Genomic DNA, 12,794 nt, shown 5'->3' with positions numbered 1-12,794 from the left:
CTGTTGAGGTCCATCTGCAAAGAAAGAAAAGTTTCTCTGAGTTTGCTTGCCTGTGCTGGCTCTTCAGATGCTACTGGTAATGAAACAAAACCACCATCCCTAAAAATTCACAGTATGCAAAAACGGCATCTATCCTCAGTTAAAATTGTCAGGGAAATCCTCCTCTGCTAAAACATGTTTGGACAACTAGATCTGATCCTGAAAATCAGGCCTACGCCAGCAAATGAACATTTGGAGAATTATTTGTTGGATCAGGTACCTCATCTAGAAGACAGTAAATGTAGTCACTTCTGTGAGATAAGAAACCAACATAGGAAAGTATGGACAGCAGGCTGAGGCTCTCCAGCCATAGGAAAAGCCTTTGCAAGTCAGATTTCTGCTGACCAAGTTGAAATATCTAACATAAAATACTGCTCAAGGACTCCTGGTCTTGTATATTTGCTTTCTTCCAGGTCTCAGCACAGGAAGCTTTGGTAAATATCTCCATGTCCTCCACTGATCTCTGCTTCTCAGCAGAGCTGCTAGAGGTAGGATTCACCTCTTTGTAATTTTGCCATCCCAGGGTCAGGGGAAGAATTTCTACTGACCAAGTTGAAATATCTATGGAGTAATACTCTTATCTCAGCTCCTCAGCTTACCCCCCTTCTTTCTCCATGGACAGAGAAAAAGCATGAGCGACAAATGGCCCATTTTGCCTCATATACAGGATAAAAGCCCTCTAGAAGTGCCAGGTTGTCTCTGAGGTCTAAGGCAGGAGTTTGGTGAGCACCTTAGATGGATGTCGCACATCTCAACTTGTGCAGAGGTATGCCAAGCCTCAGTGATTGAAGGCAAAATCCTCTGAGGTGAATTCCATTTAAGGGAGCTCTGCTGAACTGCAGGGTATATTTTATATCCTCCTTGCAGACAAGGCAGGATTCTTCATCAGTTGTCTAGGGGAGTACATATGTCATTCTCAGGTGATTGTGTAAGACAATGTTGCTGAAACACCATCTAAAGGATCTCTTTCTCTCCTATCTTCCTCCACAGCAATATGTACCAGAAATCTCATGTATTTAAAGGGTAGAGAAATCCTCCTTAGTCCAGCTCTCCTTAAACATGCAAGGCAGTGGAAGTCTATACTCGATGTCTTGGGCAGGCTTTACTCACCACAGCTGCCAATGGAAGTGATCTAAATGACATCTTTTCATGCACCATCCTCCCGAGGAAGCCATGGTCCCCTTGGCTAAAGGAGAGCATTGGGGACAGGTAGATTTATTGGGGGAACTCTGGGTTTGGTGATGTTAGGAGATGAATGGAGGAGCAGCTCTCACCTTGCTGACTCACTTCAAGCTGTACACAACTGCCTGGCCGAGTTTCGTCTCCATCCACCTGCTAGGAACTGACAGCTTGTTCTCCTGATCTTTTCCCTCCCACAGCCACCACTGCACTTCCACTAAAGGGAGCTTTGTGTGCACACAGAGAGTGTAAACTCTCTTTAGTTTAGCTTCATATGGTGAGATCATACCCCAGAGAGTTGCCAGCATCATTAGCATGAGAACATCCCCACACCCTCCTCATTAACACACTGAAGCTTGAGCTGGCCACACCTAGGAGACGGTTCTCTGTTTTCCTTCTATGTGCCACAGGGAGTTTGACCTTTGGGAGGCCTTAGGGGCTCGTCAGAGATGGATAGTACTCTCTCTTCCTCAGGCCGATTAAAGAACAGCAGTGCAATTCCCTAAGTGCCTATTTGCTGGGTGTTTGCTTCCTGCCTGCAGCTGTGGTATGAGAACCTTGTCAGGAACTCAGTGCTCTCTCGTGTATCCATTTGCTGACATGCAGATGTCTGAAATAGTCATGTCCCAAGAGACTGGAAGTGTCAAGTATTTGGTGATGGATACTAAGGTGGTCGTGAAACCTCCAGGGTGGGAGATAACTAAAGGCAACTATGGGCACATGAATACAGAGGCTTTAAGGGATTCACCTACCTCATTTCAGAGCCTCTAAATGTAGTTAAGGCCTATGTCTTCAGTCTTAATTGAAGAACTAAGCAAAGATTTCAGTTCAAAGTCAGACAAAACCTTAGTAGAAGAAAATTGATTTCCTCTGCCTCCAGATAAGGTGTCTCCAGTTGAGGTCCTTGTCTTTGCTCCATTAATCATCAGTGGAGAGAAATAGGCACTCTCAAGCCTTGGTTCAGCCCTTACAAAATATGCTGTCTCCCACAGTTCAGGCAATCCAGGCCTTACAGACACCTGTTTTTCTTCTGTTGACACTCAAGATAAGCTCGACAGATAGCTTATCACACGCAAAGACACACACATGTCTCATCCCTTAGGTATCTGGAGTCACCTCCAGAGAGAGGCTGCCTAAACTGTCCAAGGCCACCACACAGGTGTTGGACTTGACATTTTCTGCAAGTCTTGTGTCCCAGGCTTCAGTGAGGTTGAGACAAAACTGACCTGTGCTTGGTGTAATGTAGAGCTGCAGCTAATGAGAGTAATATGCTCAGCTTGAGCCTGTTTGCTGACCATGAAACCATGTCCCTGCTCTCTATGTGCCCTATCCATGGACATGGGTGTGGGGTTGGAGGCCATGGCATGGAGGTGTTGGAGGCTCTGGCAGGACAGCCTGTGGGTTCACTTGTGATCCCATGATGAAACAACCCACGCACATGTGACCAGGTTTGGGGGCCCTGCTGTGAGTTTATTCTAGTGGGGAAGTTCAGAGGCCATTACTGGTCGATTGCAGGATCTGTGTCCCCAGAAAGAGGATTCCTGCCATTTCCTGTGCACATCTGCTTTGGGCTGGCACAAGTCCGGTGGGTGAGCTGATGTCTCTTTATTGACTGTGGAAAAAGTCTATGGAATCTGTTAGAGCAAGTCCTGAGGAGGGCCATGAAAATGATCAGAGGATTGGAACACATCTCGTGTGAAGAAAGGCTGAGAGAGGTGGGGTTGTTCAGTCTGGAGAGGAGAAGACTCTGGGGATGCCTTGTTGTGGCATTTCAGTGTTTTGTAGGGGGCTTATAAGAAAGATGGAGAGAGACATTTTAACAGTAGTGACAGGAGAAGTGGTTTTCAATGAAAGGAAGGTAGATTTAGATTAGATTAGATTAGATTAGGTTGGATTGGATTGAATTGGATTGGATTAGATTAGACAGAATCAATAAATTTTTTAGGATGAGAGTGGTGAAACATTAGAAGAATTTGCCCAGAGAGATGGATGCCTCATAATTAGGAGTGTACAAGGTCAGGTTAGGTGGAGCTTTGACCAGGTGATTCAATGACAAATTGACAGATGTCCCTGTCCATGACAAGGGGATTGGCCTAGATGGTCTTTCAAGGTCCCTTACAAGCCCAATTATTTTATGATTCTGATTCTATAAATGGTGCCAGTAGCAAAGATGGTTTGGTGCGGTCCTTTCCTCCAAGGCAGGGAGTCTGGGCTCAAAGAGCTTCTACATGGGAATATCTTTGAACTCCAAGTTGGTCCCTGTGGTGGTTTGGTCTGGGCCTTCCTTGGTGACCAGTTTGTAACCAAGGAAGGGCCCAGATTTACCCAGTATTCCCTACGATTTTTACGTAAGCCAGATTATAAGAAGAAAGGAGGAGAGGCCTTCGCTCTCTTTCCTTCCGGCGGCTTGGAGGTGCAGGTTCCCTGCTGTTGAGTCTGCCGGGCTGGGGAGCGAGGCCTGGTTGGGCCTTGCCGACCTTGGGAGACAGAGGTTGCCGGCGATCGTTCCGGAGCGACTCTCGGTTGTCCCAGGAGAGTAGTGAGCTATTTCTTTGCTAACTCTTTTAGTTGTTAGATATTGGGTCACTAATTGGGATATATATATATATTTTAGTTTAGTTTTGTTCCCTTTCCCTTCCCCCTTCCCTTTCCCTTGTGAAATTGTATATTTTAATTGTATATAAGTGTAAATATATTTATATATCTCACTATGGTTGTTTCTCTCTCGTTTCGGGTTTTCTTAGTTTTTTTTCCTCCCTCTTCTCCCTGAGGTTTTTTTTTTGGGGGGGGGGGGGGGACTTCTGGTGGTAAGGTTTGGAGACTTGGCAGGGAGCCAGCTTCAAACTATATCAGTCCCACAGGGCTGGACGGGTATATCCCCTGAAGGGATCTTGATCCATTTCAGTGTCAACTCCATAGTTACCTTTGCTTACACAGAGTGAGATGCAAAGTCCGGCACAGAAGTCAGAAAATAATTCTTCTCCCTTGAGAGCTCATCTGAGCTCCTGCTTGGCAGGAGTGGGGTGCAGTAGCACTCAGCAGCTTTGGCTTCTGTCCCCAAAGGACCCTCTTGGAGCATTCAACTGATCCTGCTGGTCCTGCTGGTCAGTGGTGCTGTGTTTGACACAGTGAAGCAAGAGCATTTTGGCAAATGTCAGCCAAATTCAGAAGGAGAAGCTAAAAGTGGGAATGGAGGGGCAGGTCTATCAGAGCCTGAAGAGCAAGGATGGCACAAGGGGTAGAAGAGGTAAGCACAGCATGCCAGGAGAGGCTCTCACACTTCCCCTCTGGCACAGGTGGTGCTGTAGTTACACGTCTGCTACACAGCTCCTGCTCAACAAGAGGAGGCAGATGGTGCCTTCTTCAGGCACTTGGGGGAAATCTCACAGTCAAAGGCCCTGTTACCTGTGGGTGACTTTTATCACCTCGGTATTTGCTGTGGGGGCAAAATGACTGGGTGCAAACAAAGTAAGATATGTCTGGACCATATGGAAGACAAATTTTTGATGCAGATTATCTGTGAATGCAAGGACTCTGTTTACTTGCCAGTCATTTTTATCCCAGAAGGAGATCCGCTCAGGGCACCCCTTGAAGACAGCCAAAGAATCATAGTAAATATAAATGGAGTCAGAACTTTTAGATTCATGGTTAAAAACACTTCAAACGGCTACCAATTCTCCCACTTGTGCATGAGTTTTTCCTTCCGTTATTATCCTGTCTCCTGTATTTACTTGTAAAGCTACAGCACAATATTTCCAGACTTTCCCTCCCAGCCTGTACTGGTGCCCAGGTTTGTTCCTCCCCAAGTGCAGGACCTTGCATTTGCCCTTGTTGAACTTCAGAAGGTTCTTCTTTGCCAGGAGAGGCTAAGCCCGGGATGCTGAGCCCGGAGGGATGTTCTGCCTCTCGTGCCCCTCGACCATTCTTACAAGCACGTGCCCTGGAGGACAATTCAGGAGTCCCCAGGTGCCAGTGAAGGAGGGATGTGAGGGAAGAGATGATGGCGGTGAAAGGAGCTCATGGCCTGTCCATGTTGAGCTCCCCGATACCAACCCGCTCCTCTGCCAGCCAGCCCGGCCCCGCCGCCCCGCAGTGCAGAGCCCCGACCGCCGCCGCGCTGCCGCCGCTCTCGCCTGCCCTCGGCATCCAGCCCGCCCCCGGCGAGAGCCCGAGCGGCGCCGGCGCAGGGCTCAGCCCCGGGGCGGAGCTGGCGGAGGAGGGCAGGGGAGGGAGAAGGCAGAGGGGATGGGAGGGGAGGCGGCCCGTCCGGAGCCGAGAGCCGGGGCTGGCGGGGGCAGCGAGGCGCGGGCGGCGGAGCGGCGGGATGCGGCGCTGGCGGGGCGCGGGGCTGGCGGCGCTGGCCGCGGTGCTGCTCGGTGCGCGGGGCTGGCGGCGGGGGACCGTGGGGGTCGGGGCTGGGGCTGGGGTGGCCACGCAGGTCTCTGGAAGCTGCCGTCCCCTCTGGCTTCTTCACGGACCTCTGTCCCTGAATCATCGTGCAGTCCATCCCTCCCAATACACCATCCCACATTTCCTCAGAAAATTCACGCCTCTCTTCTTTGTCCAACTATCACTGCACCTTCCTTTCCTCTCTGTCTTTCTTTTGCCTATTATTCACACATTCATGTCTCCACTAGTGACTGACATTTCTATTACTGCACATGTTGACATCCTCTGGATACTCTTCTCCTCATCATCTCTGTATGTCCCTGACTGCTTCTGCAGGATTTCTTCTGAGAAACAACTCACAGGACAAAAAGAAATTCTGATATTTTTCTTCTTTGTCTCTCTGACAGTGGCTGCGGGCAGAGCCCAGGTGCAGCAGGAGCCGTTGGCACAAACCCCCGAGGGCACGGAAATCACCATCAACTGCTCACACCCGACCACACGGACTGGTGACTATATCCACTGGTACCGTCAGCTCCGGGGCCGAGGCCCCCAGTTCCTCGCACTTATTGTTCAAGGCTCCAAAGAGCTACCAGACAAGGCGGGACAGGTGTCGGTGTCGCCAGACCGTCGCTGGAGCACCCTCTGTCTCTCCGGGCCCCGTGTTGGGGACGCGGCGGTGTATTACTGCGCCGTGGGAGACACGGGGAGAAGAGCTAGGGCTGCGGTCGGGCACGAACCGCCGCGGGTGGGGCTGGGCGGGGCCGGGGGCACAGCGCCGGCCGGGGCCAGCAGGGCACATGCTGCAAATCCCACCTGAGCTCAGGTTCACTGACACCATTGTCTTTGGAGCTTTTCATTGTGTCTACAGCTGAGCAAAGAAACATCCCTGCGAAAATGGTGTTTCACTCCTACCTAAAGCACAGGCTTGTGACAGAATGTCTGGGTGCCAAGTGACATACACAGCACAGCACAAATCTGGGCATACTCCAGTCAGCTGCAATGTGTGTCCCTGACTTCTCCTGAGAAATCGTCTCCCGAATACTCTGATCCACTCCAGGCAGGCACTGACATTCACCGATTCATGAGGACCTTTTGTTTGTCTAAGGGGAGAATTCTGGCCTTGTCCAGAGTGTAGAAAAGGGACAGTCAGGGTCTACAGCGCTTTGAGTTCCACTCATCAAGGATCTGAGCACTACATCTCAGAGGTGTGCTGAAGAAGGTGTGAAGGCAGACACTGTGATGGAGCAAGGTACAGACAGGCCAGACCGAGTGTTAGAGGTGGTGAGAGAGGAGACAAAAGCAGCAAGAAAGGAGAGACTTCCAGCCATGTAGCCCTGCGGTCAGGAAGGATGGTTGCAGGTTTATTCTCTCAGTTCAGATGCAGACTCCTCACCTTCCTGTAAAAGTGTTATCTCTGCTCTGATGCCTAAGAAGGCAGAACCATGTCAGCAGCCCCTAGGAGGGTAAGCTTGATGCTGCTTTTCCACTGGGAAGACTGTGACAGCCTCATGGCCCTCCACTTCCCTAGAAATCTCCTTTTACACCAGGAGGATGTGCAGCACTTCCATGAGGACCATCTCCCACTGCCCCTCTGCTGTTTCCTCAAAGTGGAAGTAACAGCGGCCTAGTCCAATATCACTGGTCACCCACAGGACACTCGTACAGCCCAGCAGGAAACAAGGGCAAGAAGAGGTTGTAAATCTGGGAAGGACGATCTGGAGCATGTGGGGGTGCAGTAGCGGTGGGGAAGGATGAGCTCTGCAGTGTGAAGTGGAGTGGTGTGGGCCAAGGCGGTAGGAGTGCAGAGGCTCTTTTCCATACTGCCTCCCCCTTCTTGTGTCCCCGAGGGGCCACGGCCCCGGGGGGGCCGGGGCGGGTCTGTGGGGTCGGGCAGAGGCGCCGGCGCTGCCCCGGCGAGGCGGGGCCGGGCAGGAGCGGCCCGAGCGCGGCTCCGCTCGGCTCGGGGGCGGCTCCCGCGGAGCCCTCGGCCGCGGCCGGGCACGGTGTCGGCCGGGCTGGGGCCGTGGCTGCTGGGCTTGGCCTTGGCCTTGGGGCCGGCAGGTGAGAGCCGGGCGGGGAGGGCAGCGAGCCCGGCGCTGGGGAAGGAGGGAGCGGGAGAGGAGAGGCGGGAGCAGGGGCAGGGACAGGGGTGGGACAAGGGCTGGGGAAGACGCAGGGACAGGAATTGGGAGGTGGAGGCGGTGGCTGTGTCTGTGCCGGGGCTGAGGGCACCGGGGCAGTGGGGGAACGTCCTCGGTCCGTGGTCGCGCCCTGCCCGATTCCTGCGCTTTCCCCCACAGGGCTGTGGGCACAGTGGAGGCTGGAGGAGCCAGTGGAGGGCAACGAGCTCCCGAGGAGTCCGTGCTCCTCTCCCGCCACGGCTCCGGATTCAGCTTCGGGGGTTACAGAATTCGATGGTACCGTCGGGCACCGGGAGGCAGCCTCGAGTGGGTGTCTTCCATCATCTCCTCGGGCAATGTAATGAAGTACGGGGCAGCAGTGGAGTGTTGAGCCACAGCCTCCCGGGACAGTTTCCAGCCTCAGTCATCTCTGTCTCTGCGGGCCCTGCACCCCCAGGACTCTCCCCGATACTTCTACGCCTTTGCATGGAGACAGGAAACCCAGATGAACTTTAACACAAACCTGCTTGGGCCCAGCACAGGGTGTGTTAGATGTGGGGAAGGGGAGAGTTGCCAGGGGCCAGGAGTGGATGGCTGCTCCCAAGGATTCAGGTGCTCACTGTGCAGCAACAAAACACGTTGGCCCCACTGAATCCCCTCTTCATCCTAGCCTCACCTTTAATCCTGCATTCCTGAATTCTCTGCCTCTTCTGTCCAAAAGGCTCAGGGGCAATGGGGAGTGGGGTGACGGGTCAGTTCCTAACGCTTCACAAATGGCTCCACTTCCCCAGGGTCACAACCAAAGAGCTTGTGAAGATCTCCAAGCATGGAGACTCCACAACATGCCTGGGCAACATGTACCAGGGCTTGGTCACCCTCACGCCGTGAGGCTGCAGTCTGTGTACCACATGCCACAGCTCCAAACAGCCCCTTTCCTCCTTCTTTCCCTGAGTTATATTTCTAAGAATGATGTATTACTGTATGGAGTAATCCTTTACTCAGTTGGCATCAGCTGTCCTGGCTGTTTCTCCTCTCAGCATCTCCTGCATCCCAGGCCTACTCACTGTTGGGGCAGCATGCAAATCAGAGAAGGCCTTGATGTTCTGTGAGCACTATTGAGCTGCAGCTAAAACATCCCCCTGTCAGTGTCATCAGCACTGCTTGATCACAAATAGAAAACACAGCACTGTGCAAGCTACTATGAAAAAATTAACTCTATCCCACCAAAAAACTAGTACAGTTTGTTGACCTGCCTCAGGTTCCTGTCAGCCTATTTCTCCAGCCTGACGAGGTCCCTCTGGGTGGCAGCACAACCATGTCGTGTCGCAGTCTGACAAGGGAGAATCAAGCTGTTCTGCTGCTGAAGCCAACAACCATGTCAAACCCCCTCCTCAGGTGCCAAGCCAAGACCATTCCCCCTCCCATTAGGTACACCGATCAGAAATAAAAGATATTTATGACTTGAGCCACTCAAACATAAAGAAAATTGTATAAAAGTAAACTGGGGGTAGGAGGAAAGTGGGAGAAGACCTCCAGCAAAACTGCTAGGGTCAGTCAACAGGATGAGCCCATCTTCTCCCTCCATAGAGGGACATCTTGGGTGAGAAATACATTCTAAGTGCGTTGAATGCTGCTTTTAGAACTAGAGCTTGTGTTTGCACTCACCCCATGGCATATTATTAAATTGCTTTGTATTAGAGCTTGTGCTTGCTTAATATATGTATCAGTATATTACTTTAAAATGTATATTTGCAATAGACACTATCACCGACAACCTTCAAACCTTATTAACCTGTCACAATTTGTATTAAAAAATCCATGAACTGCTGAAGTGAGTCCTTACACTTGCCGGCAGTGGAAAACACCTTGGCAGGACCTGCTGAAGGGTTTTCGCTTTGTTGAGCCCCCACTGAAAGGGTGGTTGAAATGACCTCCAACCTTGTGAATCTGTTGGTGAAGGGTCTCATTATGAGATGCTGACAGACTGTCAGGTACCAGGATTTCAGCTTTCCTGGGGGTACCGACAGGCAAAAATCTAAACTCCCACCTTTCACATGACAGGATTCTTTTAATCCATCCTCAAGATCACGGCTGAAGATGTTAAAGAGGACTGGACCCAACACTGACCCCTGGGGTGCATTGCTAGATCCTGGCCTCCAGCTACATCTCATGCCACTGACCACCATACCTGGGGACCATCTGTCTGTCCATTGTTCAGTCCAGATCACCAGTGGCTCATTCACTTGAGACTTCATCAGCTTCTCTAGAACAACCTTATTTTGGAGGACAGTGTTGAAAGCCTTCCTGAGATCAAGGCAGACAATACACACTGCTCTCCCCTCACCTACAAAGCCAGTCATTTCAGTACAGAAGTTCATTACCAAGTCTGTCCAGCATGAGTTCCCCTTGGTGAATCCTGCCAACATTCTTGTCCTTCATGTGCCTGGAAATGATTTCCAGGATTAGTTGCTCCATCGCCATCTCAGGACTTGAGGGAAGTTCCCTGGGTCCTCTTTCTTGCCCTTCTTGAAGGTAGCAGTGACATTTGCTTTCCTCCAGCAGTCCTCAGGAACCTCCCCAAAACACCATGATCTTTCCAAGGTGATTGAGTCTCCTTTCTCCAGACTGTCTCCCTGATTTTAATCCCTGAAGACCCTCCCTGATGCATGATGTTTTGCCCTGGAGGTGCTGGCTCTCTCTAAAGCTAGAAGAAATTCCATTAATCTCTCACAATACAGAACTCTTTTATTAACATCCCAGGAAAGGTGATAGGAAGTTATGAAGTCTTACATGGGGGATGGTGCTGGGAGCCCCACACTGTCACAGCATCAGGTGGGATTCCACTCAGGACCCAGCAGACTTTGCAGATCCCCATCCTGCTGCTGATCTATGCTGTTGCAATCTTTGGTATTTTGGTAGGGTTTTCTTAGAAGTTCTGTGGTGCAGAGGCAAAGCTGCTGCTTCCCTCCAAGTGAAATCCAAGGCTATTGCAATGCCCTCACTGCTGCTGCCAAGGGCTCGCTGCCTCTGGACATTTTTTTGTGATTAGCTGGCTGTGTTCATCCTGCAAGGAGGGATGTGTACAGCCCAGCCCAGCACAGGTGGGAAGGTCAGGTGATATGAGCAGTACAGGAGGGCACAGAATAAACCTGTGTCGATTCCAGAGCACTTGTGAAGTGCATCCCCACATCCCCTGTGGGTGAGGCTCTGGCTCCTGGCACCACTGCAGTGCACCAGTTGACCCACATAGTGCTGACCTGTTTAAGGGTACTTTAATTTCCTGGTTAGATGCAGAAGCTACCAGCTCTTGCTGGCAGCTAAAAGGTTTCTTCCATACAGAGCAATTACTGTAAATATTAATACCAGTGGAGGGGTGTGGGGGGAAGTGATAGGCCCGTTGAACCCCTAGAAGTTGAACCCATAGATGAGCATAATATATTGGATGGCATAAGACCATTCCCGTGAGAGCAGAGAAGCTAATTGACCATTCCCATGAACAGAGCAGCCTTGAGAAGTTGGGAGTTAATTGGAAAGCTGATAAGTAGGTTTAGGGAGGATAAAATGTACAAGGACGAGAATGTTGGCTGTGTTCATGGTACAGGTGCATGGTGGTGGTGTTTTGTAGGAATTATGTTATTTACAGAAAGTGTATGAGAAAATGTGGGCTAGCTGTCCTAATAAAGGATGCTGCTGCGCTGACGTGGCAGACAGCTCTTGTCTAAACTCCTTGTGCAGCGTGTGTGTGTGCTTTTCTATCGGCCAAACCTAACTACTATGATAGATACCCTGCGACAGAGTGGCAAGTGAAAAAAATAATGGGCATGAGAACGGGTGTGGAATGTAAGTGGTGCTGGAGGTAAAACCACCAGAGATGGCCCAGCACTTGGCAACAGCAGTGTGAGCTGCTCATTCGGCAGACTTAAGAGCTCTTCCTTATTGTGTTGGTCATTCAGTTCCCACAAGGACAGTGTTTCATGGTCCAAATTTCTAGAAGAAGGAAGCCACTAGTTTCTAACATTTTGAGAAGATTCACTATAGCTGAATTAACTGCTGGCATTATGTTTTCTGTCATTCTATTTATAGTAATGATTGTTATTCTATTGTTATTACTGGTACTGGTTCTATTTTATCTCATTATTACTGTTCTCTCTGTATAGAAAGGCTCTCTCGTGGCCACAGCAGGTCCATGTGTGCAATATGGGTGAAGTCCGACTATCACTAGACTAACAGAGGACGACTGCAGTAGCAATCTTCCCTTTCTGTGGAATGTTGTTTCATCCTGTAGGGCTGTTAAAGTGCATGTTTGCTGCCTGGTTCAGGATGTGCAAGGGTCTTCTGTGACACCATTTCAACAGCTTTTAGCTACAGCCCCTTGGTGACATCTTTGAATGTCTACTGAGATGGTATGAGTGGATGTAGAAGGGTCTACCCACGGAATAATTAATGCACATGTCCAAAGACTTTGTGCCATTGTCACCTGCAGGACAATGCCTACATGTACTGTGTGACCACAGAAGCTGATCAGTCCCTTGGGTTCCCAACACTGAGGTTGTGTTGGTGGAAAGACTTGTCTTAGAAGGCCTTGGCCTACAGAAGTGAGCAGTATTTTTCAAATCCTGGAGAGACTGGCCAGTGGTGACTTCCATAACTTGGCCACTCTTGTTTCACAGCAGCCCATTGCAAACTTTGACATGAGATCCCTATGACCATTGTTTATGCCTGATGCCCTGGCATGTGCCCCTCCAGCCCAGCATTCTCTGGGCAATGCGCTGCCTGATGCTGCCAAGGTGTGGCAGAAAGGGTTAACAGTGTCTAAGAAGAGTGTCACAAAGAACCATGGGAGATGTACTGGCCACAGCAAGCCCCTGGAGAGAGTATGCCCACTGAAAGGACTGACTAACAACTGTGGGAAATATGTGATGTCACAGGAGGTATATAAGGACTTGTTAGCGTGTGAATAGTTGATTTAACGACCATGCTCGATTCTGCAGATAGTGGACGTCCAAACATTGGCACCTCATCGATTATGTCTTGGTGCGATGGAGAGATGCCCGCGATGTCCCCCAC

At 50.5% G+C, this 12,794-nt stretch overlaps 1 protein-coding gene across 1 annotated transcript; it reads left to right on the top strand.

The window, feature by feature from the left end:
* Positions 1-5,542: 5,542 nt before the first annotated feature.
* On the top strand, positions 5,543-8,615 carry LOC113999876. Its single transcript, XM_027743678.1, has 4 exons — positions 5,543-5,594; positions 6,015-6,336; positions 7,908-8,093; positions 8,519-8,615. The coding sequence occupies exons 1-4, from the start codon at positions 5,543-5,545 to the stop codon at positions 8,613-8,615; spliced, it is 657 nt and encodes a 218-aa protein (XP_027599479.1).
* The last annotated feature ends 4,179 nt before the right edge of the window (positions 8,616-12,794 follow it).

The sequence above is a fragment of the Pipra filicauda genome, unplaced genomic scaffold (assembly GCF_003945595.2).
Source record: "Pipra filicauda isolate LSUMZ 115617 unplaced genomic scaffold, ASM394559v2 scaffold589_size259243_pilon, whole genome shotgun sequence".
Taxonomy (NCBI): domain Eukaryota; kingdom Metazoa; phylum Chordata; class Aves; order Passeriformes; family Pipridae; genus Pipra; species Pipra filicauda.
Note: the sequence above shows the minus strand (reverse complement) of the source record. Positions and strands in the feature narration are given on the sequence as shown.

Coding starts and splice junctions, on each gene's coding strand:
- LOC113999876 (XM_027743678.1), top strand. CDS start 5,543: ATGCGGCGCTGGCGGGGCGCGGGGCTGGCGGCGCTGGCCGCGGTGCTG. Junction 5,595..6,014: donor GCTGGCCGCGGTGCTGCTCG/GTGCGCGGGGCT, acceptor TCTCTCTGACAG/TGGCTGCGGGCAGAGCCCAG. Junction 8,094..8,518: donor TCCTCGGGCAATGTAATGAA/GTACGGGGCAGC, acceptor CCACTTCCCCAG/GGTCACAACCAAAGAGCTTG.